This window comes from Parastagonospora nodorum, assembly GCF_000146915.1.
Source record: "Parastagonospora nodorum SN15 chromosome Unknown scaffold_42, whole genome shotgun sequence".
NCBI lineage: Eukaryota > Fungi > Ascomycota > Dothideomycetes > Pleosporales > Phaeosphaeriaceae > Parastagonospora > Parastagonospora nodorum.
This window is the reverse complement of record NW_001884590.1, coordinates 143,348-168,828: the sequence shown is the minus strand read 5'-3', so window position 1 is coordinate 168,828 and position 25,481 is coordinate 143,348. Positions and strand designations below refer to the sequence as shown.

Sequence of the window (25,481 nt, the reverse complement as noted above, 5' to 3'; positions counted from 1 at the left end):
TGGCAGGTAAATCTTTCGCCATACGGATTTGCAACATCTTATCGAAGAAGCGTGACTTGGGAATGCTATTCTGGTAGTCGATGCTAACTGGTCTCAACCACTCATCTTTGCTATTCTCGGAGCAATCCCATACGAGACATTGATTGCCAAAGAATATTGCCCGTGAGCTGAGAAAGTGCTCCTGGAAGGTCCTAGTTGTAGTAGCGTGACGTTAGCCGATGTTCAGACTTGCCTTTGCTGTGGCATATTGCGCCTGAAGCATGCGTACCAAGCTCGAGTGAACAGCGGCCAGTATACAGGCTTGTGCCATTTATACGCAAATCCCAGCTTGAACGACCGCGAGTATATGTATGTATTCATTGCGTATAGGCCAGGTGCTTCGGGGGTTGCAAGACTGACTACACAAGGTATGCACACTCTCGGTTCCGCTCGCCATTGGGGGTTGAACGAGATATCCTTCAAATCTTCTAGACTCGTCTGCTGATGAAGTCTTTTAGCCGAGACGTAAGGGTATGGCGGGAGAGACTTACTGCTGTAGGGTATGAGCACAAGGCTCGCATTCATACCTACACCATAGAAGATGCGTGTGAAGACTTCGACTTGTACAATTTTCTTGTTTGTGTCCCATGGTGTACCAGGCATCAGTCTTTGCCGTGCGTTGAACCGGACAGTACCAATTTCATCTTGGCAACTTTCAGCAGGTCTCGTGCCACTTGGATCGAACTGCATGATTAGCATCGAACAAATGTGACAGGTTTGCGATCTGGCGTAGAGCTCAATGGCGCTATCTTGAGTTTCATACTGCCAGCTAGTATCATCATGACTATCGAACCCGATTGCCCGACAGTGGCTACAGAGAATGTGTAGAGGGACGAGGTCTTTTCCATATACCCGTATTGTAACCTCATCAGCGGACGGACCCGGATGTTCAGGTTCATCGTCACTAAAGCTCAACAAATGAGGATGCCGGATCAAAATCACAGCAAAAGATAGAGCCAAATCTATCGTGGATAAGATTTGGTATGTATTAGAGAAGTTATGGCAGCCTAGATATTCGACAAGGCTGAAAGATGACTGCAACAGCTGACTAAGCAAATGTGCATGTCGCCTAATATCATTGGTGTATGCATGCAGTTAGGAACAATAAAAGAACATCAATCCTCTAGATGTCATCTAGCTTAGAGAGGCAAAAAGACAGCCAAAAAATAAGAAGAACAAGATAAAATCAGGACGTATATTCTACTAGTAAGATTAAGTTGTTGTTACTAAATAAGTAGTAGTATATCTTGCTTTAATTGATAGTGTGCACTTCTTTGTACTGGTTTATAGTCTATCGGAAACAGATCTGTTGAGTTTTCATCCTATCACTAATTCATACTGTATCGCATGTCAAGCGTTCGACAACTGAATGACTGAAAGTTTGATAAACTTTCGTTACCGGCATCTCCCTATGGAATTATGCCACGGCTTCAAAGATTAAGACTTGTTATCAGCACAGCTAAGGAGTTCTATTTGCTTACTCATGTGTGATATCACAATCAAGAAGCGCAACTGGGTATTGCTGTTCTTATACCTAGGCAGTCGATCCTGACTTGCCTCAGTCATTGATATTTGCTGACCTCCGAACGTTCCCATTTTCGCAGGTTCATCCGAAGAAGAACGTCCATAGAACGAGAAAGTGCTCAGAACTTTGTTCTAGACTGGAGTAGCACCGGTGGCGAAGAGGGTCGACAATGCTAAAAGAATGCCGGTCGACTCGATATCACAGGATGATACAGCCACAACGGGGTCTTGAGGCGTTCCCATGTCTCCCATTTAATTCAATCTTGGAGCCGACTGCGCTAGGATAGCGGTTGTACCATCTGAATTGATTGCATCTAAGGCGCCTGCTGACTGAAAATCTCTACCCCGAGACACGGCCCTATCTCCTGATCCTGCTCCAACTCAACCATATGAGCATCACTCCTTTCCGTATTCGCATCCTGCTCCGCCAAAGCCTTCGCCTCCCAGGACGACCACCTTCTGTGTCAGGGAACCTGACTTTACCAGTGCCAGTGCCTCGCCGTCTATCAAGCCATGTGCATACCCGTCGCTAATGAAAGAATACGCACACTTTGCGTGCATGTTGTGCGAGGGGCGGCTCCACTCCCCGAGGCTCCCCACGGATGATATTATCGTTTGCAAAAGATGTGCACCCCCCCTCAGCCTCACTGAATAGAGCGTAGAGACACCTCCGTATACTCCTATTAGCTTAGATCTTCGTGATAGTCTAAGAGGGTCTAGATAGCCGTTAACAGGTGTTACTTTTAGAGCGAACTAGATAATTCTAACCTCTAAAATTGCTGCCTGTAATATGATATTATTAAGTACATCTCCGCTCTCCTGTTACATCATTATTTATCATAGACTTTTGTCATTATAGAAGTTCTAGGGGGGTGCACATCTTTTGCAAGGCACCGATATACGGAAATTTTCCACCCCACAGGACACACACTGCATTGTGAAGCTGGGCGATCCAGGGAGCGATGCCGATGTATCCGGGCGCGGTGCGAAACTTGCGGTGATGTGGGGTAACAATGCGCATCCATCCGTCAGCTCGCATGGAAACGATTTCGGGGTCTCCATGGCGAAGCGGTACGGAATGGCTGGCGCCACTCTTGTAGGCTAAGAATATGCCAGCATCCATGGCCCAGTTCAGTGCAGTCGAGTAAGTCTCGCGCGAGTAGGGGTATTAGTCGACTGGACCAATCCCCAAAGTTAACATCAGATCATCACCCGGGAACAAGAGTGGGTACCTATTGAAAGTATTGTGTGAGGGTGACATGCTTCCTCCGAGGGCAACGATGTGGTCAACGATTACCCCCTGCAGCCCCAGGTAGCCTTGTGCGTGGTGGATATCATGAGCTGGCTCGCCTCTACATGCATCGTACAGGTGTAATACGCCTTGACGTTTGTAAACGTCTTCCGAATAGTAAGGATAATACTTCTGTTTCCAATCGGGGACCCACGATGGCAGGTTTTCGATCGAACTTTCCTAAACCGGAGGTCCGTCAGGTACAATTACCTGGCTAAGTGTGTCCGAAGTTCTGGTCTTTTTCATGTCGTATAACACTGATTGCTGGATGTATCCGAGGGTGTACGACTGTAATTGATGATACTCTTTGAGCCTGACAAAAGCCCTAGCATACCAAAAACATGATTGAGCTGATTGGTCGTCTCGCGGTGGCGGTTATGGATCAGAACCTTCGAGAACGTCAAATCCTTTGACTGAAGTTCCTGATGAGATACAACTAGAATGTTATTGAGACTTTGCATCCTGGTCCAGATATTGAGAGGCAGACTCGAAAGTACGCCTTCTTCGCGACAACACTCTTCAGTCTTGTAGTGACAGGGAAAAGAACTACCACACAGCTCGCTTCCAGATAGACCCAGCCCATCAGCTATAATTGGCCTGACTTATCCTCAAGATCTCCTTTATTTATGCAAACTGCATCTATCTAAAGTGGACGAGTCTTGTCATCGAACCGTAAATCTTGGAGAGTGGCTGCGAGATTGTACGTCACTTTGACTGGTACGCCGGACACTCTGACAAAATTGTCATCGTCTTCTGGCTTTCCCCGTACATATTAAAGTGCCTCATAGTTCGGAAGCTCGTCCAGTGAAGTAACGAGGAGGTGACAACGTATAGGCTCAGTGTCATGTCCTGGAAGGAATTTGAGTAGTATGATCTCGCGGCAGTCGATGTTCAGACGTTGGTAAATGCTGGATAACGCCATGTGACGTGAACACAAGTGTAGATTGAACGTGAATGAAAAGGAGATTCATTCGAAGAAGACCTCGCCAGTGGTAATGTGCCTATTCAGACAGCAGGATTGCATTTAGAGTAGAGGTGTCTGAAGTATCGAAGTGCACCTTGCCTATTATTCAATTTATGCTATAGACATAGCGTACTGCAGGGACTTCTTTAGTTAAGCTCTTCAGCCGCAGCTGAGGACGTTCCAGGCTGGTGGATGCATGTCAGATGTTGCTAGCTCTTTGCGCTTGAACAAAAAAAGGCAACCACTCCTGTAATTCGTCAAGCTTAGGGGAGCAAAAAGACGGCAAAAACATACAACAGCGGGGATTCGCCAGTAAGGCATATACCTCCTTTCAACCCGCCCTACAATTGTGTAGGAGAATGCTGCCAGAAATAACGGCTTCTGCGCGGATAGTCCTCAAAACTCGATTAGTCATCTTTTCCGACATCTTCGAGTACGGTGGCTAAAAAGCGGTCATACGCAAAGTCAAGCTTGTTCGCAACTGAGACGATTCTACCAAGTTAGCATCATGCAAGTATAATGCTTTAACATGGGGTTTCTGCACGAGCTCGCCTCTTGGCTGCGATTTGACCGTTCCGTTTCTTTCGCTATTTGCGACGGCCACGCAATAAACCCGCAAATCGCAGACTAAGAATCCGTTCACGCTAAGTTAGCGGAGGTCCTTCCCTTCCTTGTCCCCCGTCCACGCCAATGTCTGATCCATGTGTCGATGCAGGACTTCAGAACCGCTTTTCGCTGCGACGAACATAGGCGGTATTTTCTTGTGCGTTATCACGCGTGCGCATACAGTTCTGAAGTCACTGCAACTCTCGATGCTACTGAGACTAGTCACATCATGTCTCGCGACGCAATTGGCTGACACGCTCCTCGTTTGCGGTTTACCTGCTTCGTATTACCTCACGCCCACCTTGGGACATGTCATGCTCTCTACTAGTGGACTAGACTGAAAGACCATGCGGACTGGTGTGGCTAGTGCTGAATTTGTACCCGATAACCTTTCGCCAGACTTTCCACAAATAAAACTACCAGCAACTTGGTACCTGGACCAGAAGCTCTACCAATTCCATTGGGCGCTACAACACTGTAGGATGAGTGAGTAGGTCCGTCTAGAATCCCCCAAATGCAATTCCCGTTCCTCCCCCCTGGTACTGAGCGGCTCGTTTGTTACTTCTACTCCCGATGCGTGCATGGCTTGTACCCTAGACTCGTTTGTCGCTTATACTCTCGACGGCGCGATCCGTTGATGCCATATGGCGAGATTGCAGCGTCTTCTGATTTGTGCAGGAAGCCGTTGGAGAAACAACAGACAAAGATCCACATACTCGGGTGCTAAAAAGAAAAAGAGCTCTCACAAAGCCCGCCCTGTGTTACTCGCAACACCAACGGCAATCAACAATGAGAATAAAAATCATAAATAGATATAGTTTTAGAGCTGTATTCTTTCTAAGTTTTTTGTTCTTGTGGAACATATCAAAGTGTTGCTGTTGCTGTCGCAGCAGAGAAGGTAGTCTGGTTGATTTACCTCGACCTTAGTGTGGTTTACAAGGCCCCTTTTTTGCCACCCGAGGTGCCACAGTACAGTCCATCAAGCTCATCAAGCTAAAAGGTGGCGGCATTTTCAATAAAGTTCACGACAAGACTGATCAAGCGAGCCGACGCTCAACAGTCTCAGCGCTTCTTTTTCATAAACGCCATGCCTGTTCAAATACGATTTTAATTAGAGATGCCTATCATCAAATGAATTCCTCGCCATGATGGGTGTACGATCGTTACTCACAGTGCTGCTTTGCCTTTTTGCGTTCCTCAACGTGGAGGTTTTGGCATCAAACCAGCAACTGACAATCGCTGACATTCCAGCATGCGGTGTATGTACCTATATTTTCGTCAGATGCGGTGCTGCCTTTGACAGGTATTACGCAGCTACAATGCCTCTTCGTCGGGCTCGAACCGAGTGGGTGCGCGGCAACAGACATCGGGTGCATCTGCGACAGCACGTCGCTTGAGTACGCACTGGCGACATGTCTCTTGGCAAATTGCACGATGCAAGACTCTCTGGGTATGCTTGTTGCATTCATTACGCTGAAATCACATGAAAATGGAATTGACCCTATCATCTAGGTGTTTCTAGGGTACAAGCAGACCTTTGTCATCTCTCCAGTGAGTCGAAGACTCAACAAGTGATCTTGTACACGGGTATTGTGTACTCAATTGCTTTCGTTTCTGTCGCCCTGAGGATAGCTGGGAAACTTCTCTTGAAGAGACTAGCTTGGGACGATGCGGTGGTCGTGGCAGCTCTGCTGCTTACAGCGATACCGGTGGCATGTGTACTCCAGATGGCTCTGCACGGCTTTGGTCAGCACTTATGGGACCTTGGGGACGGAAAGCTGAAGCCCATACTTCTCTACTGTAAGCGTGGTTACGATTATACGCTTGGCCATCTGCATACTGACACGGGCAGTATACGTTTCATGGTCTACATACGTCGTCGTACTCTGTATGATCAAAGTATCTCTGATACTGTTTTACATTGAGATCTTCAGGACACCCCAATTCCTAAGGATATCCTATATCTTCCTTGCGTATATGATTCTCAACACCTTAATCATCCTATTCATTGTACTTTTCGCCTGCAAACCAGTAAACTCCTTCTGGGACCGAGATATCAAAGGCGAATGCATTAACATTCAGGCCATGGCATATGCAGCCTCAGCTTCTGCGCCCGTACAAGACCTCGTTTTGTTGATATTGCCAATCGCTTTCATCCGAAACCTTCAGATGAAGCGCTTTCGCAAGGTCGCTGTCGGCTTCATGTTCTGTATTGGTACATTGTAAGCCCTGAAGCTCCCGTGTCTGTACTGCACATGCTAAATGACACAGTGGATGCATCGCCACCATCATGCGCTTGCCTTCGCTTAGCACATTCAAAATCTCGATCGATCCCTCCTGGGACTACTCCGCAATTACCATCTGGACCGAGCTGGAATTGTGTGCCGGCTTCTTATGCGTATCCCTACCATCGATTCGCATGCTCCTAGTCCGTCTACTCCCTCAACGCGTCCGGGACTTTACCTCGAGCCTGTTCCACTCCTTGCGGAGCAAACCTACCCCACGACCCGTTGTGACCCCCGAACAGCGTAGCTGGAAGAAACCCTCGTCGTGGATCGACATATCAGCGAATAGTACCGATTTCTCTACCTCGAGCTCGGGCGACAAAAATCTTGAGCTCTTGACGCTCGGTCCCGACGTCCGCGGAAGTTTCATGAGCGCTTTCTGGAATCGTAGAAGTACCAGCGGCACGCAGCTAAGTCAATTATCACATCTTCGCAGCGGCTCGCTGCGCCTCGAGTCGGTAACGAGCAATATCACCGAGTCGAGGGTGGCAGTCAAACAGGTGGAGATGCTGGATGTGCCAAAAGCGAACCGCTATACAAAAGCGAGTGTGGCGAGTCAGAGGAGCGATGAGGAGCACATTACGGCACTACCTCATATTGGGTGTATATCGGAGACAACGCGGTCGGGCTTGGAGGTACGGATAAGGGACGAGAGAAGGTATAAGGGGTTGCATACTGAGAAGAATATGGTCTGATGCCAATATCAGGTAGACAACAGACAATAGACCATAGGATAATAGTAATCAAGACAAAGCAAACGAATTCTGGCGTACCTCGGTGGATGCGAGCGGTCTGGCTCAAGAACTCGCCCTTTTACCTCTTCCCAGTATCCGCCGGTGCGCTGCTTGAATATGGCTGAGCGGACGGGTAGCCTTGTACTCAACGCTCTATGGCCGCATGTGGAAGACGGAGTTTGGATTGGGAATCATATTCCAGTGGTCAGACTAAGTTGTAGTGACTTCGGTGTAGTGACTTCAGGGAGGGGTCGTGCCACGCTAATCGACATGTACATCACTAGCAACAACGCAGCTGACACTTACAGAGGTGATATGAAATTCGACGTTACTGTACCCTAACATGCCCAAACCCTTTACTCAGCGCTTTGTTAATATCACCGCCATCCTGAATTTCCACCCCGTCTTCCCCATGTCCTCTTCTCCTCAACATCTCATCGACCTCCCTCTCCCTCCTCTCCTGCTCCCTTTCCACCACCTTCTCCACCACCTCCCTAACCTTCTCTTGCTCATCTTTTTCCCTATTCGTCTTGCGATCCCAGCCCTGCTGCAATTCATTCGCACTCGCTTCTTCAAACCTCCTCTTAACATCCGGGTCTTTTTCGAGCGCTTGGAAGATATCCTCGTCGGTGGTGAGGTACGCGGCGCGCAGAGATATAGTTGCGAATTCAAAGGTGACGACGGCGGCGAGGATGATGATTAGTGTGAGCCACCAGTGTAAGTTTGGGCCGAAGAGATGAAGGAATGTGTTGCGGACATAGTAGATGGCGTTGGGCGCTTTGTACAGCGAGGAGAGGATGATGTTCCAGAGGAACCAGCCGCCGATTGAGCAGAAGATCGCGATGGCGTTTGTCAAGGTTTTGGAGTGCGTTTCTATAAATCTGAGAATCTTGGGTCAGTGTCGCTTCATCATTTGGGAGAGCGGCGGGAACTTACTGCATCTTCATCGCAATAATCGCCACAATCGCCGTATACGTAATCATGCCGGCGGGGAAGATGGTCTCGTCGACTGTCCATTTGGCTTGGCCCCAGAGCCCGAGCATCACGAAATACACAACCATGGCTTCTGCGCTGGCCATAAACATCCAGCTGAGGTAGACGCGGATGTTGAAGCCGCCGTTGCGTTGGCCTATGACATATAGTTCCGGGACGGCGATGAGTGTGGAGGCCGACAAGTCTTTCTCAAACACGCCCATGAAGATGACTGGGAGAGAGGTGAAGAGTGTGTTGAACATGGATAGAGACCAGGATTCGTAGAGCGAGGTGCCAGTGTAGCCGACGGAGCGTTGGTAGAGTGCTTGGGTTAGATAGAAGAGCTGATGGCATGGTGTTAGCTAAGTTCTTTTCGAACGGTGTATGAGAAAGCTGTAGACTCACCATTTCCTTCCAAAACGTGCCAACCGTATACTTGCATGTCCTGATGTAGTTCCATCGCCCATGCACCAGCAACAACTTCACCAAGAACCTAAACTGCGCGATACTGTAATCACTAGTCCTTGCAGCCTGCAGGCCTTCTTTGCCCGTGATGCCAATACCGACATGTGCTTCTTGAATCATAGCGATGTCATTGGCTCCGTCGCCAATCGCCAGGGTGATACTCCTCTTCACCCTCTTCCGAATGCTCTTTACCAACATAGCCTTCTGCGCGGGACTTGCACGACAGCAGATCACACTGTCAGCCGAGATCGCCAACTCATAAAACAGCGTCTTAAGCGCTTCATTGTCGGTGATTTTCGCAAGTGTCTGGCCATCAACGACAACCACCGAATGCGCAACGCCGCCACCATTGATGGCGAGAATCGCTGCACCAATACTGCGTTCGACTTCGCCAGTCTCGTGATCGAGGACAGTGACGGAGCTGTAATCTTTGATCAGACGGCACGAGTAACCAATATTGATAGCCGTTTCGCGCTTATCGCCAGTCAGCATCCACATCTTGATCTTTGCTCTTCGCAACTTGTCGATGGCCTCGGGAACGCCTTGTTGGAGTTTGTCTTCGATGGCCGTGGCTGCGCAAAGGTCGAGGTTCTGCTCAATCCTGTCGCCTGCATCTTCGATTAAGCGGGTGCGGTCGACCAAACTCGTCGTCGCCTCGAGGTACCCCTTCTTCCATGTCTGGTAGTCCTTCTCATCGATGAAGCGGTATCCGTAGAGAAGCGTTCGGAGCCCTTCAGTAGCAAAGTCGTTGATGTGTTGGAGACAACGTTCGATAACGGCAGATTCATCGCCTGCGACATTCTCGTCGACCATGGCTTCCATTTCCTCAAGCTGTATCGAGCTGCGAGCCTCAGAAGGAGCCATGGAATATCGGCCGAAGCCTGAGTGACGTGGTGTTTGTAATGGCGTGTCTTCATCGAGCGAGGAGAGGTCGACGTCGTTTTCGCGTTGTCGGAGCCACTGATCCATCTCGTCTCTTGCAGAGTGTGAGCCGCGAGCGCCGATACTGTTGCGAGCGAATGATGGACGACCCAGGCTCATACTTGCTCTCGCAGCCTGACCAAACGTCATGCTACCACGTCCGGCAACGCTGCTCTTGCGTCCAACGATACTGCTTCGCCGATCATTTTGCTCACTCATGCGCGCTATGGCTTGGTGAGCTTCCATGCTCTTGCGCTGGTTTGCCCTCCGCTCAATCTCCACCATCTTCTTATTCGCGAGTGTTGCAAGCTTCAAACGCTGCATGACTATCGAATCTGCTCCCTTGCAAATAACACAAACGCGACCGTCTGGGAATCGCAGAAGGATTGACATCCTTTTTCGCTTGCTTGAAAACTCAATGATGTCCAGAATCTCGTACGTCTCTGTGGTGCTCTCTCCACTGACATTGGGAATCTTGAGGGTTATCGTATGCACATCGCGATTGATCAGCAAAAAGCCCAAGTCCTGCGCAGCTTGGACGAGGGCGAGCTCGTCAGGAGAAGAAGCCATGAAGTGCGTTTCCCCATTCTCCTGAACTTCGGGAAGACAAGTGTGGCACAATGCCAGCGAGAGGAGGAACATGCGAGCCTTTTTCGAAAACGGTGTATGCGGTTTTCGCTGAACGTATCTCAGCATATCCTGCGTTCGAAGTTCTCGTGCTGCTTGGCTAGGTTTCGCTGTTGATCGCCACGTTGGAGCTGCTTCATCACCCAATCCATCAACCTGCTGTTCAACTTCTACCGTCGGTGTTGGAGGCTCATCTGGTGAGACATCCTTCGCCGATCTAAGACTCTTCCTTGTCTTCACAGGCTGCTTTCCCTTCTTTCTTGTCTTGTGTATCAACTTATTCTTCTTCTCTTTTTGCAGATCCACATCATGCAGCCATGCCATACCAGCCACACTCAACTTACGGAACTTCATCGAATTATCCGTCAGCGTGCCCGTCTTGTCGGAGAAGATGTAGCTGATCTGGCCCAGCTCTTCGTTGATTGTCGACGTCCGAGGTTCGCAAGGTGTGTCTGAGATTGGATCGTACATGTCGATGTCTGTGTGCAAAAAGAACATTTGCGCCAACTTTACGATTTCGAGACTGACATATAGCGACAAGGGAATCATGGTGTTGAACATGATGATGAAAGCCGTCAAGCTAGGGAAGAAAGCGACAGAAGCACCACCCAGGTAAAACATCTCGTCTTCATTGCGTTGCCAGATCTTATAGGCGACTGCGTTGAAGATGGAGAGGGCCAGAACAAAGAAGACGATGAGAATGACGATGCGGTTGACAAGACCTTGGAGCGCCGGGGCCTTGATGCGCGGGTTCTTGTTGGCATTCATGCGGATGCGGCATTCTTCGCCCGAGTAGATGACCATGCCAACTGCATCGGGCGTGTTTCGCAGGACACTTCCGCGAAATACAATCTCGTTTAGCGTTATAGGTGCTTGCTTGCCATTGACAGTCACCCTGCCCTCGAAGCTGTACAAGTCCGGGTTGGGGTCTTCTACTACGAACTCGGCATCTGATCGTAAGACGTCTTCCTGGTTGATGATGGTCTTGGACATGGATGCAGTCGTTTGCTTGCTCTTGAGGTTTGTCTCGCCGTCCAAAGCCATGGTCTCGACAAATGCAACGTTGTTCTCACCGCTGGTATGAAGAAGCGCAAGGTCTGCTGGGGCAGCGTCGTTGCGCTCCAATTTGATGATGTCTCCAACATTGAGGTCTTCCCACTTGATCTTTTCCCACAACAACGCTTCAGGCGAAGGGGATGTTAAAGATCCGTCATCCGATGACCCACGAGGATGCACTGATGACGGACTAGCCCGAAGTACTTGCGCCTCTCGCCTGTTCTCAGCCTTGTCGAGTCGATGTCGCCTGAGATCGTCGTAGCCCTCCTTTGCAATGGACAGTGTGACGAAGAACATTAGCGGTACAATAGTTGTGTAAGTACCTGTTGTACTAAGGCCGGGTATCAACTGCAAGATGGAAATGACCAAGAAGTAAAAATTCGCAAGCTTTGAGAATTGGGCCACAAGTTGGCGAGGCACAAAGTTCCAAGCTGAGTATCGCGTTGATCGGATCCAGTTGCTGGTATATGGCTCGTTTGTGCGTTCGTCTAAGAGTCGTTCTTTGCGCGCTGCATCAACAAAAATGTGTCGGCCATCCTTGCTGGGCGGTACGTCCTTGATCCGGAACACAAATTTGCGGGCTTGCTCAGCGAGGTCGCGCATTCTTTTCATCATTTCTTTGCGCTTGCTTGGACCTTTTCCGTGCAGCCACTTGTCATAGTTCACGAGGGCAATTGGTCCCTTTCCAAGCTTTGCTTTAGAGATACTTGAGGCTTCTGACGTGTATTCCATTTGCGCCGGGGAAACCGTTATGTGAGCATCGCCGCCTTTCCGCCCATCAACGGTATCTGCCACTTGACCTGTCCCGCCTTGTTGACGCCCAACGCCTTCGTCAAGCTCAATGTTCGATTCGGGCTGGTTGTGATCGTATACGTTCTTCCGGAACAACGCACTTCGTAAAGAATACCCGCGATTTCGAGACGCAGGTGAGAGTGGTGATCCACCGCCAGAGCTGCCTGGAGACCGTGATATTCGTGCATTCGAGCCTGTAGCCGGGGATCTTAAACCCTCACCCTCTCCCTCTGGTGAGACCTCACGCGTCTTGATCGTCAGATCCGGCGTGCCAGGTCTGCTGCCCTTCCCCGAGCCCTTCCCAAATTGTGTACTTCCATGCTGTAATGTCCAGTCTCTTCCCACCGTGGAACTTTGCCCTGCGCGCTGCCTCTCTACATCAGCCGAGAACCGCACCTGTCGCGAAGCGTCCGTGGACATTCGCGAGACAGACGGTCGTGAAGCATTTTCTACAGCCGAGGTTCGCACAGCCGATGTGGCGTTTGTCGGGCTTTGAGGTTGTGCGATTGTGTATGGCGCGTTGGCAGTTTCTGATGCGCTCTGAGTCGCCGGAGATAGTTCGTCATCGTCGTGTGAGGCCGAGTGTCGCCTTCGAATGCCTTCGCTCGGAGGGTCTCCAGCTCCCGACATGGTCTCCGCACATCTGTCTTCCCACGTCTATGCGACTGCGATGGTCTAATCCCAGCCTTCCCGTCGTTGTTGGCTCGGTGGTTCTAGAGGCTTGTTGTGACTTCAGCGCTTACGCGGCGCTTACGCGGCGCCCAGCAATGGACATGGCAATATTTGCAAACGTAGCAAGCCCTCTCGCAATCTTTACAATGGCAGACCTGTCACAATCAGGCGTACCCAGAGTCGAGCGATCGTGACGCGGGCTGTACGACGGATCGCGAAGCCAGCAGCACCTGACAGGAATCCCTGCAGGCCGTCACATCTATTTCGGGATTGACGTAGCTCTGCCCGCAGCCCCCACATCAAAGTAAGCCCAACTCCGCAGTCACCACGTTCTGCCCCGGTGAACCGCATTTCACAGCCATGCTGCATACGCGCGCTTGCTGAAACCCCACGTGCATCCACTTTCCTTGCACGCTGAAGTTGATCGAGCTTGCATGCGGCACGATTTGACCGATATAGGGCCGATTGTGAGATGAGGCTGGAGAAAGACTACATGATAATGGATGGTCTAGATTGGAATGAGGCGACTGAAATCTATGCTATGCTCGCAGGTAATTACGGTATCGCACGTGCTGTCAAAAACAAATGCAAAATGCAAAATGCAAAATGCAAAATGCAAAAAGAGAAAGAAGATTCAAATGCCATTCAAAATGCACGTGAACCTACTATACACTACTCCAGGACCAGTCCAGCTCCGCTCCATGCAAAAACTAATAATAAATACTCAAACTCCTAGTGACAATGGTATAAAGCCAGGAATCGTCTTCTGCTGCCAGAGAAGCGATTCTCACATGTCCTCCTCTGTCCTACATTTCCATACGAAAGCAATCTGTTGTGGTATCGGGTAGTCGTGTCGCTCATTAATTATGAAACTTTCCAAAATAGTGTAAGAAGTAGCCCGGACGCCATGCAATATGCGGCCCAATGATAGATCCAGGTGACGATGATGATTAAACAAAACGCGAAGTAGGAATTGGTTGTCCCTTCCTCACGATGTGGCAGCCACGCACCAATGGCGATGGAAAACCCAGGCGCTCTTTTGGCACTCTTTGCTGCAGTACTTGGTCCGTCGGCAGCGGCGGCACTTAGCAAACTGGCGCGTGAACTCTTCCCAACGACCGCATTGGTAGTAGGCGCATTGCCGAATGCCTCCCCGCGAGTCGTCTTTCCGGCAAAGGTTGCGCATAACGACGCTTGCCCAGTACTGCATGTCCGAGGTATGATGTCGCACCGTAAACTGCTCGACCAAGGGGAAGATGTTGAAGTCGTCTGGAAGTTCGTATTCTTCAAGTTCTTCCTCATCCTCTTTCTGTGCTTCAGCAGCCGCAACGTCTCCCTCGGTGAACTGCAAGTCGCTGCCAATCTTCAACTTGGGCACCAGATGCGACTTCTGGAAGTAGGACCGGAGGTTGCAGTATTTCGAGACGTAGGCTAGCAGTTGCAGGGACATGAGAACATCCTCATCGCGGGGCATGGCGGCCGAGTACCCTGCTGCTACGTTGCGGTCTGCTGCGCGAGGGTACCAGGCGGGCGGTGGGTTTGTGTTGACGACGTTGATGGCGGGTTGCATGGGTGAGAAGCCAGTGATGGGGTTCGTGGGAGGAGTTGTGGTGGGGTTGATAAGACTACCATCAAGTGCGGGACGGTGTGTGATGTTGAACGTCTCGTTGTTCTCGTCTGTCCCTTCAGAGGGTGCTGCAATGGGCACCGGCGTGGTACCGGCATCCAGCATCTCAGCGTTGTCGACAATGTCTGACATGTTGATCTCGTTATTCTGTATGCCGACAATGGGCTCATTCACAGGACCTGCGACGGCGGCGTTGTCTGCCACAATTTCATCTTGTTGGGCTTCGAGGTCGGACTCGCCAGATACAGACAGCTGCTGCCGAATCGAAGGCCTACGTCGTGGCCGGGTGGGGCCAACTCTGGTGTTCTGATGCGCCTGTGGAGCACTGGGCGTAGTTGGCGACTCGGGTTGGGAAGTGATCTCCCCTTGGAGAGCGGGGAGCATAGAGGGTAACCGATCAGCATCGCGCACGGGCCGCAGCGCGAAGGGGTCGGTGGCTTGCGATCCATCGAAGGCAGCGCGGTGACGAGTGGCTGCCCGAGACCACGAGTTGTGGTGGGCGCAGCTCCGAAAAGCTGTGCTCGACCTTCGTGGCTGCGGTGGTGATGGTGGTGGGGAGGTCGGCCACGGTTGAAGGTGGTTCGCTCCGGAGGGGAGCTCAAGGAGAAGGCAGGGGTCTGCGTGGCATCTCCCAGTTGTGATTCTGCCTGTGCCTGTGCCTGGGCTTGTGCAAAAGCCTGGGGTATCTCGATAGGAGGCGGGATGGCTCGCCGCGAGGATCGCTCCGATCTGTGGCTGTGGATGTGGCTGTGGCTGTGGCCTGAGCCGGATGCCATCTCACCAGAGCGGGAAGAATGGTGTCGGCTGGAAGCGCCCAGGCGAGCCGAGCGATGCAAGTCGGCTTCGGCCCTCGCTTTGCACTTGTCGACGACTTTGATGTAGTTGTCGAGGATGGTAGCAATGACAGGCACCATATCGGCTTCGACGACCCGCGTCCTGACGTTCTCGGAACCTCGCACACCAATGTTAAAGATGCATTGGAAAGCCAGGTTCCACTTCCACATGTCCATCATGTCCTTGCTCCGCCCCTCTTTGAGAATGCATATCAGACGCTCGATGCCGCCATCGACGGTGAGAATATCCCGTATCCGCGCCGACGAGGTTGTGAGGTATGCGAGGTGGTTGAGCGAGTTGATGAGCGGCAGGGTGGATGTGCAGTCGAGGGCGCGGCGGTCGTAGAGGGCGGTGGTGATGCCGACCGACGCCTTGTTGGCGTTGGGGATGCTGAAGTTGACTTCACGCATGTTGGATGCTGCGCAGTGCCGTCGCTGATGGGATGGATGGGAGGTGTTGGGCCGGGAGGTGGTGCAGCACTAGTGTCGCATGTGGTGGGCTGCAGCAAGCAGTCGGGAGATGGGCCGGCGGATACCAGAGGGCAAACGGAGGCTGCGTCGACGCGGAGACCGAGAGCGAGTCCTGGATGGTGCTGGTTGCCAGAGGTTGTTGGGTGGGTGAGTGTCTGCAAGCGTGGGTGAGGCGAGCAAATCAGCAGCAGGGTCGGCGAGGTCGAGCTGAAAGGAATCCGGCAGGCTGGAGAGGCGGGCGGCAGGCAGACTCGACGTCAATGGGAGCAGGGCAGAGCAGCGCACGGCGATAGGGGGAGTGTGATGGGCGGTCGGCGGGAGATGAAGATGTTTGCTACTATGCGTTAGGGGTGGTCCCAGCCAGAGCCAAGGCAAGTGCAGGTGCGTGTGGCGAGCGGTCGGGTCGCCGTGTGTCGCCGTGTGAGCGCGCAGCAAGGCGGCGGCGGGCTGGCTCGCTTCTCTCACTTATGGGCAGACTGGGTGAGGGGGGACAGAAGTATGTTGGATGAGGCTGCAGACAGATGAATGGTGTGAGTGTTCGGTCTTGGGCAAGAGAGGTGGTGGATGGGCATCGGTGGGTCTCGCCTTGGCTCTGCTGTAATTGGTAGCGGCAGTCTCGAATCTCCAATTTCAATGCGAGACACCAGCACCGTGATAATCAGACCGCACCAGCTGGGAGAGTTGTTCACGGCAAAGCTGCTCGCCCTCATTCCCATGACTATGTGCGCCACCTGGGGTCTTCGAGACTGCACGCTCGTCATGCCGACCGACCGCAGCTGATGCCGGCCGGCTGGCTGACAAAGGACCCGTCTCTTGCTTACTGCAGACGCATCTTCCCGCTTGCGCCGTGCCACCCAGATTCCACCCCGGCCGTGACAGATTCGCGGGCCCTGCTGGGCTCGTTCTCAACCATGGTTTGGGAGTTGTGACTGTTCAAATATCGTCCCGCGGACAGCGCCGACAAGGGCAGTTTGTCGGCGCTACCTAGAACACTCTAGCATCTAGATCCACGGGATTCCCGCTGCTAGCTCGGCGTGGTATTTTTACCTCCGCTCTCGTTTGGAATCGCGTGAATGGACGGCGTGGGCTGAACTCCACATTCGTGCATCTCGTCGTTTCGAGCATGCTCCTCGGGCGCTGTGTCTTCACGACGGGGCACGAATAGGAGTCCGCGTTTTGTCACAGCCTAGCAGCCGCCCTGAGCTTCTCAGACCTTGACGTTCTTCTTCTCCTGCATCAAGACGGCTGCAAGAATCCCATCAGCGCGCGACACCTGCGCTATCCATGCACCATGGCGGCATCACCCAGCGAAACCCGCGTCCAAGACTTTGGCGCTGCCGCCTCACCCACGGCTCCACAGTCACCAGCTTCCGACGACAGGACACCGGCCCACCTCTCCGTAGATACTCAGCTTGATGACCAGCGGCGGCGCGGACGCTCCGCAACCCAAACAACTGCCACCGCAGCTGCGCCCGAGGAACTGCTCTCGCCAGATCGCTCCTCCATCGACACCACCCTGCGCCGCCGCATAACGCGGTCGCATACTGTAAAGAAGTACGACGAGTACAAGTCGCCGACGCGACCGCACTGGGAAGAGCCTGGTGCTGAACCTGGTGTCGACACGCAGAATGACACCGACGCGCTCAAGTACCATCAGCTGCATACGCTGTGTGGCATCACCGTGGTAGACTTTTCCGACGAAAGAGTCGAGTGCCATGAGCTGGACAACGACAGTCTAGAGGCCTTCCTCGAAGTGCCAAAGGAGGACTGGGTGGCGTGTCGATGGATCAATGTCAATGGCCTCAGTTGGGATGTGATCCGCATGCTTGGAAACCACAAGCAGCTGCATCGTCTGGCCATTGAGGACCTGATGAGCGACCGGGGCCGCACCAAAGTCGACTGGTATTCGGACCAAGCATTCTGTAAGCCAACCACTGTGCCGACTGAAGCGGATCAAATGCTAACAACATCCAGTACTCATGACCTTGTCGAAGCTTGTCCGCACGCCTGTTGACGACTCGGACAGTAGCGATTCAGATTCGGACGACGATGTATACAGACACCCCCGTGCGCGTTCACGGTCCCGTCACCCACCGCAGAAGAAGAAGAAAAAGAAGGGTTTCTTTAAGACGATGAAGAATGCATTGCGCCCGACCGTTAGCGAGAAGAAGCAAAAGAGGGACGAGGAGCATACAATGGAGAAGCATGAGCACAACTACAATCTCGACGGGAGCCACTTGTCAAAGATCCCAACACCGCCCTCAACAGCGCACATTAGGACTCTGCAGCGGTACCGAGGCGGTCCCAACGTCGACCGCATCCTCTACTTGGAGCAGAACTCTGCACTCACCATCAAGCACCTCACTGTTAGTGTCGAACAAGTTTGCATCTTTCTACTTGCAGACAACAGCGTCATCTCCTTCTTCGAGCACTCTGCCGATGAAGTCGAAGACATGATCTTGAAGCGTCTCAACACGGAAGACACCATCCTCCGCCGGAGCCAAGACAGCAGCATGATTGTGCAAGCCATCATCGACGCCATCATCGATCTCGCCATGCCAGTAGTAGCTGCCTACGAAGACGCCATGGGCGAGCTCGAGCTCGACGTTCTCGACGACCCCGAAATCGGCCACTCGCAACTCCTCTACCTCTTGACCTCGGAGCTGTCAATTCTACGGAACACAATCCAACCCATCGTCTCTCTGATCAACGCTCTGCGCGACCACAAAGCTGACCCCATGGCCCAGAGCTGGATCTCCCAGTCGAATTCCAATCTCTTAACCCGCAAAACCATGTCTAGCATCACCATCTCCCCCCTTGCCCACACCTATCTCGGCGACGTCGAAGACCACTGCATAATCATAATCGCCTCGTTGGAGCAAATGAGACGTGCAGCCGACAACCTCATAGACCTCATCTTCAACATGATGGGTGCCTACCAAAACGAATCCATGAAGATCCTGACCGCCGTCACCATCTTCTTCCTCCCGCTCACTTTCCTGGTTGGATACTTTGGCCAGAACTTTGAAAAGTTCGACGCTATCAAGAAATCAGACTCGTTCTTCTGGGTCATCGCGGTCCCGGTTATGGTCGCGACTATGCTGGTGCTCATGAGTAATACGCTGGTGAGGAAGGCGCGTAGGTGGATTGGCAAATTTAAGCGGAGGGAGGCGAAGAGGCAGCAGATGGCGAGTCGGAGGAGGGCGAATGGGATGGGGATTAGTAAGGGGCTGGGCATGGCGATGAATGGCGGGGTGGGGTTGAGTGTGGGGAATACGAGGACGGTAAAGAGGAGGCAGACGTTGTATTCGAAGGGGCAGATTGGATCGTTTTGAGTAGGCTTTGTTTGATAGGAGATGTAAGATTACGATGATACCCATAGATATTTCACAATTACATACTTTTATGGCACTCGCATTAGATACTGTTCTTTGTGATAGCATTTCTATGTTTGTGTACATCAAAGCCCCAGTTGGATTGTCCAGTGCCTTTTCCTAACCAACTACCAATAAAACGCCCTGCCAATGCTTAATACATGGGCGTCGTCATCTACAAAACAGTGTGCGACGACATGGCTTTCCATTACCTATACGTGGTAACTGGCAGGTTACCAGTTGCGTAGAGAAGTAACAGGGTCTTGCTGATGCAATAGCCGGAAGAGATGCAGTGTGTTATTAGGTTTCGATTGCGAAGGCAAGACTCTGTGTGTAGCTCCAGGCACCCTGTTCGCTTTCCATCGTAGATAGCAACATGTCATACACATAGTGCAAACTCGCACCTGTCAATCCTCGCTCGGCTTATCCTTAAACAAAACCCCCTCCGAAATCCCGCTTAGCGCCTTTCCGCACAAAAAGCTTAACCCACTTTTTCCCCGACCATCCGTCTCTCGAAGCCGCCTAGAACTTGGGGCAAACACAAAGGTACACCGATCTTCACCAGAATCAGCACTTCTCGTCTCACTACTCTACTGGACCTGCTTGATCTTGCAAGTCCAGCCCGAGTTAGCCTCAAGCAGCGGAAGACTAATAAACACGTTAGCAAATGCGCAAGGTTTTGCAGTCACGAGAATCAAGGTTACTCACCTAGCTCCCAAACACCACCCCAGCTCCCTATTCTGAATCTTCTTCGCAATCTTGACCTCGCGATCAATCGGCATACCATACCCAGACCTCAGCAGTGTGTACTGGAAGTTGAGATCAAGACACCACTCAGGCCGTCCCTTGAGCTCATCCATCGCCTTGGGCACAGCGCCGAAAACATCCCAGCCAGACTCACCCGCGCAGACCCTGTTTGCCAGATCCTGCAGTTCGCGGAGGGTAAAGGATTCAGGCATGCCGAGTTCCATTGTGCGATCGTAGAAGTAGGATAGCAGGTAGACTTCCTCGCGGGCAAAGGTCTGCTCGAAAGGAGGCTGGTAGACGCCACGGAAAGCGCAAGGGGCAATCTTACACTCGTCGTCTTTGTGCAGAGATTTCTCGGCCCAGTACCGGCATTGGGTGGGCGCGGTGACGGCGGGGCCGGTCATGTTGACAGTGACTTTGTCGCCAAGGGGGTGGGCTGCAGGCATGGCGACGGCGACTTCGCGAGACATGCCTGGTGCAATGCAGGGGTTCACGATGGGTTCCTTGAGGAAGTTTGTGTTGCCCTCATCCTTGTGCGCCTGGTACTTTGAGTCGAGGAGTGTGGCGTGCAGGTTGTTGCGGGCTTCCATGAGGCCGTACCCGAGGTAGGAGTGCTGGTAGAGGTCGAAGTCGCGGCCGCCAAAGTTCAATGAGTACTTGTGGTCGCCCTCTGCGAGCTTGTTGGGGAGACCGCCGCGGGGGACGTCCGGGAAGGTTGGCTGGAAGATGATCTGGGTAGAACCGCCACCGAGGTCGAGGACGGCGGCAGTAGGAGTCTTGTCTGGTCCGCCAATGTGACCGAGGAGGTAGTTGACGGTGATCCAGGCGTAGACACCTTCCATCTCGCCAGGCATGACTTCCACGCCACTCTTCTCCTCTGAGACGACGGGGAATGGGTATACGGTTTCGAGGCGGCGACGGACAGCAGCAAGGGTGGCGTCGCTCTTCTCTGGGCCAAGTTTGCGGAGACCTGCAGTGGCCTTGACGGCGACGGGTGTGCAGCCTTGATATTCTGCTGGGACCTCCTTGAGCGCAACGTCCATGAGGACGTCAAGACTCTTTGCCGCGCCCTCTGCGTCGCCATCGTAGGACGAGAGACCGGAGCCACCCTTGCCCTCCTTCTTCGCTGTTTGTTCAAAGACCTCGTTCTCAAGCTCGGGGCTGGGGCCACAGTTGTTGAACTTGTACACGTGGATACGGGAGCCGGTGCTGCCTGCGTCGATCATGAGGGCATATTGGATGAGCGGCTTCTCCTTGGAATACGACTTGGTGCATTGTGCTTTTGCGTCGCCAGAAGCCGTGTTGCCTCCTTTTGAAAAGGATCCTGAGCCGCCTGTTAGCATGTAAAAGCACACGTATCGACTTCTGCCTACCTCTTGAAAGTCTGTCGCTCGGCGCAATAAAGTACAAAACGAGCAGTATGAAGGCGATCACACCGCCCGTCTTGAGGTAGCGCAATCGCTGCCCCTGGTTCATGATGTTGCTGCCTTTGTAATCCCCCATGAAGCCGTTTGAGTTCGTCGAGCGGTGTCGCGAATGTCTGTCCGGTTTCTCAAAGGGGTCGGCCTCGCGATTGGGATCAAAGTTGCGCGGCAGGGTGACAGATACACGGCGGCGCGGGCCAGGGAAACTGAAGTAGGACCAGATGCCGGGTCGTCGTTGGCTTCCGGGGACTTCAACGCCGCTGGACATGCCACTAGGGAGAGGAGAGAAAAGGGTCCAAGGGTTTAGGGCGAGGGCATGGAGCTGAGCTGCATCCTGGATTAGTATGGCGTCGTGTGGCAAAGACACAAGGAAGGGGCTGCATACGTTACTGCCCTTGGAAGAAATAAGTGCCAGAATGTGAAGGGGTGCTCGTTTGGCGTTGCACACCTCCGTTGCACATGTGCTCACTGTTCTCCGCTACGTGATGTTGGGTCCCTGCATCCCTGAAGCCTTGGCGGACTTCTGCGGCTGAACTTTTTGATTGGCGCGGAACATTTCAGCTGCGACTATCTATGGAGAGGATGCATTCACATGGTGAGGCTGTCAGGTAGATATGGTGACACGTCTGGACTTCCAGGCTTCTCAATTCCCAGCCATACTCAACGAGAATTCCATCGACACACATCTTGCCTATCAATAGTACAGCTCCAGCCCTTCAAAGAGCTCAAGTCTCCGAACACATTCATGCCTGTCCACCCCAAATTGCGCTCCTCGCCCGTGAATCGGCTGCACTGCTGTCCTGCTGTCCAGTGTTCTATAACTCTGGTATGTGCGGTGAGGAGTTTGCCGTCGTCGATGTTTCCGCGTTACTGTTTCGTGCTGTTTCTCCAAACACATTCGACTTCACCCAAAAGACAGCCCAGCCCTTTTCATCACGCTTTCAAAGTCCTCAAGGCTTACGCCTCCAGTCTCCATCCCTTTGCTCTTGACACCACCGTTGGCCTCGAGGATCATATCCTTCAAAACGTCGTCAGGTACATCCTCTCTGAGCTCTTTTGCTACCCGCCGTAGGTGCGCGATGGTTATAGGGCCAGCGCCGCCATGAGTGAATAGTCTGTATGCCGCACTGACTTCCTCTGCGTTACTTTCCGCTTGATACTCGTCATCGTAGTCTTCTTCATCGTCACCTTCTTCTTTGTTGTGCATTGCAATCGCGGCGTACGAGAAGAACGGGACAAACTCCACGAAGCCAGTTTCCAGCGGATCTATGGTCGCGAGAATCGACGGTATCTCAGACTTGTCGGGCCCAAGGTTCAGCGAGCTGTACTCAGGTCAGTGTTTGTTACTCGGCATGCGACAACAGAGCCTACATCAAGCATCTCCGCACATCGTCCTTGCGCAACACGCCCTCCTTTGAATCCCCATGATCTGGATGATGCACTGCAAAAAGCGCAAAAGCCTCTCGTATCTCCGCTTCTTGGTCCGCAGTCAAGCCATTCTCTTTCGCAAGCTTGGATGCGCGTTTTACAGGCTGGCGACTTTTTACCAGGTGGTGCTTGACGCGGTTCGGTGGACTAACGAATAAGCATCAGCAAGAGCACAACATAGCTCTAAAAGTCTAAACTCACCATCTCGTCGCCTTGAAGTTCGTTGTTGGAGTTCACGATCAATGACGCCAGCCAGTGCATGGGCCATGGCGCTTACCTCACTAGCGCCAACGCGCCCGCTTAAAACCGACAATTTCTTCCTCACCAACCTCCTCACACACGCACTTTCCGCGTTTCGCAGAGTTCCTAAACCTTCTCCTCTTCACCACAATACTCACAGTCCTCTACATCATGTAAATCTCACTTCTCTTGCCTCCGGAGGCACTACTTCTCACTACCTTCTCATTTCATTCACCTCTGGCGACAAGAACGCGTCCGAAAATACTTCTCCATCGACGGACCCCCACTAAAGACTACGACAACGACAATAAAGCAACCCATCCCGATTGATTCATCAGTATCAAACAACCACCATCACAACACGCGTCCAAGACGCTGGTCTGCGGGCCATGGGATGCGTCCTTCTTTGAGGCAGTGTCCTCTCTGGTGTAACATCGTCCTTCGGTTTGGCCACCCGAAAGGGATGGTGCGAACCTGTCTGAGCATGACCACAGACTAAGTCCTCGAGGAGGTCTTGTCGTAGGTTGGTGCAGCTCTGTTTGGGGTATGCGTACCTCAGGTCTGACCCACAGACTGTCTGGGCCGCGAAGAGCGCCCTGGGACCTTGTCTTGGGATTTGGCAGAGCCCATAGGCATGGGTTTGCCTGGGAAGTCGGGAGACGTCCCGTCCAGTGTCACGAGCTCGAAGATTAGAGACTGACAGAAGTCGAGCAAGTGCCGCTCGCAAGCATCAGCAACTCAGAAATCAGTGAGGCTGATTGAAGTCGAGGTCGAATGCACTCGCAGGCGTTGGTTTCCAGACAGGAGCCGACGGAAGTCGTGCAGAGGCTCGCACAATGCGCATGATGGTCAATGACAGCGCATCGCGTCGAAGGCGAATAGCTGCGTCCCGACGATCAAGCCAGAGAACCAGGACAGAGAGTCCGCGAGAAGTTCGGCTTACAGGAGTTCCGACGAGCCAAGAAGACCACCGGATAGACTCTGATGCGGCCGCTGAGGAGAGTGAGCGGCGAAGCGCCCGACTACGAGCCTCCAACGGAAGCCGCCCGCGGAGACGGGGAGTCGATCTCCAGAATTCAGCGTTGAATTACATGCATGACGAAGCAATCCATTGCGACGAACGAACATCATGCCCGCTCGAGTCCGGTCGGTACGGCAAGGAGTCCACTCCAGAATCATGGCTACGGCCAACAACGACCGTGTGTTGAATCGCACTGGTCCAGGGTTTCACATGCCAGTTTGGCTGTGAGTTCATCATTAAACTGTTTTGTTGCAGTTCAAATGCTGTTGCTGCTGAACGCAGTTACAAATGCGGACCTTACGAGTAGGGAGTACTCCCCGCCACTGCTTGAGGAGTCAGGAGAGGCTGGACCTCTTGCGAAAGCAAGGGCTTCTGGCAGGTCTCAGAATCCGATACTGGTGGAAGACGTCAACCGACATGGAGTTGCTCTCCGAGCGACTTCGACAGGCCGAACGGTCCTTGACATCCTGTACTCAGAGGCACCTGCAGACTAGATGGCGTCCACTGCTGCTCTGTTCTGGTCCTCGAGCATCTTGGCGTCTCCTTTCTCAAAATGCCACTTGGAAGATGCGACTGTCGCGAGGCTCGCAACCTAGCTTGACTAAAGTATTCTGGACAGTGCACACGAGGAAAGACGCCAACGATCGAAGCGACCACGCAGATGCTGGCATTTTGGGTGCAACAGTCACTGCCTTTGTGCTCTTGTTTTGTATCATTGCCCGTACTTGCTCACAAGCTTTGCTTGCCCATGAGCCTTGCCTCAGCCGAGCAAGTACTTGGCAAACAGGATCGAGCTGATCATCTCGTGAGAGGTGCCAGCAACGGCCGATCTTGATTCCGACCGATATGCGTATCGGTCGAAGTTCAAATTTCCCGGTTCCATTTGGACAACCTGGAGAAAGCGACGCAATGAAGACCAAAGACATTCGAACTGGAAGCCTGGCCGGGTCTGATGTTGACATTGACGTCAACTTCTCTTTTTTTCCAGGCGACTTGCACAGCATCCATCGCCTTCCACGAGCTAGAGAGCGCAGCTTTCGCTTGTGACAAGTTCCCCTCTGGATTTAGGAGTGAGTGGACATGGAGCAGGTATTGACCATCCTGTGTGCGACAATAGGTTACAACGTCTTCCGATGTTGTTCGTGGCTTCTGGGGGTTCTTTCGCCTTTTTGGCTATTTGTGACTCTGGGGGCTTATATTCTGTCCGACTATTGTGGTTTCCGAGGGTTTTTGCATTTCTCGTTTCTTGTCTCTTCGTGGCTGCTCTGTAGCGACCGCAGGAGTCGAGTGCGAAAAATGGACAGGATGTTCGCAAGAACATCTTTCCGCTTCCAATTAAGCTAGAGCTCGCCATCACGTTATTCATCC

The 25,481-nt window shown here is 52.4% G+C and overlaps 10 protein-coding genes across 10 annotated transcripts; 3 read left to right on the top strand and 7 right to left on the bottom strand.

The window, feature by feature from the left end:
- Nucleotides 1–222: 222 nt before the first annotated feature.
- Nucleotides 223–729, bottom strand: SNOG_16041 (hypothetical protein; the record flags this gene model as incomplete). The annotated part of the gene is made up of 2 exons (XM_001806119.1): nt 223–398; nt 531–729. 2 exons carry the CDS (start codon nt 727–729, stop codon nt 223–225), a joined length of 375 nt encoding a protein of 124 aa, XP_001806171.1.
- Nucleotides 730–1,959: 1,230 nt separating this feature from the next.
- Nucleotides 1,960–2,124, bottom strand: SNOG_16040 (hypothetical protein; the record flags this gene model as incomplete). Its single annotated transcript, XM_001806118.1, has 2 exons — nt 1,960–2,066; nt 2,112–2,124. 2 exons carry the CDS (start codon nt 2,122–2,124, stop codon nt 1,960–1,962), a joined length of 120 nt encoding a protein of 39 aa, XP_001806170.1.
- A 4,027-nt stretch (nt 2,125–6,151) lies between these two features.
- Nucleotides 6,152–7,568, top strand: SNOG_16039 (hypothetical protein; the record flags this gene model as incomplete). Its single annotated transcript, XM_001806117.1, has 4 exons — nt 6,152–6,224; nt 6,325–6,646; nt 6,696–7,344; nt 7,464–7,568. 4 exons carry the CDS (start codon nt 6,152–6,154, stop codon nt 7,566–7,568), a joined length of 1,149 nt encoding a protein of 382 aa, XP_001806169.1.
- A 203-nt stretch (nt 7,569–7,771) lies between these two features.
- SNOG_16038 (hypothetical protein) lies at nt 7,772–12,216 on the bottom strand (the record flags this gene model as incomplete). The annotated part of the gene is made up of 3 exons (XM_001806116.1): nt 7,772–8,324; nt 8,380–8,759; nt 8,821–12,216. 3 exons carry the CDS (start codon nt 12,214–12,216, stop codon nt 7,772–7,774), a joined length of 4,329 nt encoding a protein of 1,442 aa, XP_001806168.1.
- Nucleotides 12,217–13,936: 1,720 nt separating this feature from the next.
- Nucleotides 13,937–15,819, bottom strand: SNOG_16037 (hypothetical protein; the record flags this gene model as incomplete). The annotated part of the gene is made up of 3 exons (XM_001806115.1): nt 13,937–14,152; nt 14,180–14,846; nt 14,987–15,819. 3 exons carry the CDS (start codon nt 15,817–15,819, stop codon nt 13,937–13,939), a joined length of 1,716 nt encoding a protein of 571 aa, XP_001806167.1.
- A 690-nt stretch (nt 15,820–16,509) lies between these two features.
- On the bottom strand, nt 16,510–16,792 carry SNOG_16036 (hypothetical protein; the record flags this gene model as incomplete). The annotated part of the gene is made up of 2 exons (XM_001806114.1): nt 16,510–16,669; nt 16,701–16,792. 2 exons carry the CDS (start codon nt 16,790–16,792, stop codon nt 16,510–16,512), a joined length of 252 nt encoding a protein of 83 aa, XP_001806166.1.
- Nucleotides 16,793–17,170: 378 nt separating this feature from the next.
- On the top strand, nt 17,171–19,214 carry SNOG_16035 (hypothetical protein; the record flags this gene model as incomplete). The annotated part of the gene is made up of 2 exons (XM_001806113.1): nt 17,171–17,801; nt 17,854–19,214. 2 exons carry the CDS (start codon nt 17,171–17,173, stop codon nt 19,212–19,214), a joined length of 1,992 nt encoding a protein of 663 aa, XP_001806165.1.
- Nucleotides 19,215–19,843: 629 nt separating this feature from the next.
- SNOG_16034 (hypothetical protein) lies at nt 19,844–21,692 on the bottom strand (the record flags this gene model as incomplete). The annotated part of the gene is made up of 3 exons (XM_001806112.1): nt 19,844–19,901; nt 19,962–21,333; nt 21,374–21,692. 3 exons carry the CDS (start codon nt 21,690–21,692, stop codon nt 19,844–19,846), a joined length of 1,749 nt encoding a protein of 582 aa, XP_001806164.1.
- A 486-nt stretch (nt 21,693–22,178) lies between these two features.
- Nucleotides 22,179–23,113, bottom strand: SNOG_16033 (hypothetical protein; the record flags this gene model as incomplete). The annotated part of the gene is made up of 3 exons (XM_001806111.1): nt 22,179–22,721; nt 22,813–22,956; nt 23,054–23,113. 3 exons carry the CDS (start codon nt 23,111–23,113, stop codon nt 22,329–22,331), a joined length of 597 nt encoding a protein of 198 aa, XP_001806163.1. The 3' UTR covers nt 22,179–22,328.
- An 815-nt stretch (nt 23,114–23,928) lies between these two features.
- On the top strand, nt 23,929–24,607 carry SNOG_16032 (hypothetical protein; the record flags this gene model as incomplete). Its single annotated transcript, XM_001806110.1, has 3 exons — nt 23,929–24,291; nt 24,316–24,337; nt 24,369–24,607. 3 exons carry the CDS (start codon nt 23,929–23,931, stop codon nt 24,605–24,607), a joined length of 624 nt encoding a protein of 207 aa, XP_001806162.1.
- Between the last annotated feature and the right edge of the window lie 874 nt (nt 24,608–25,481).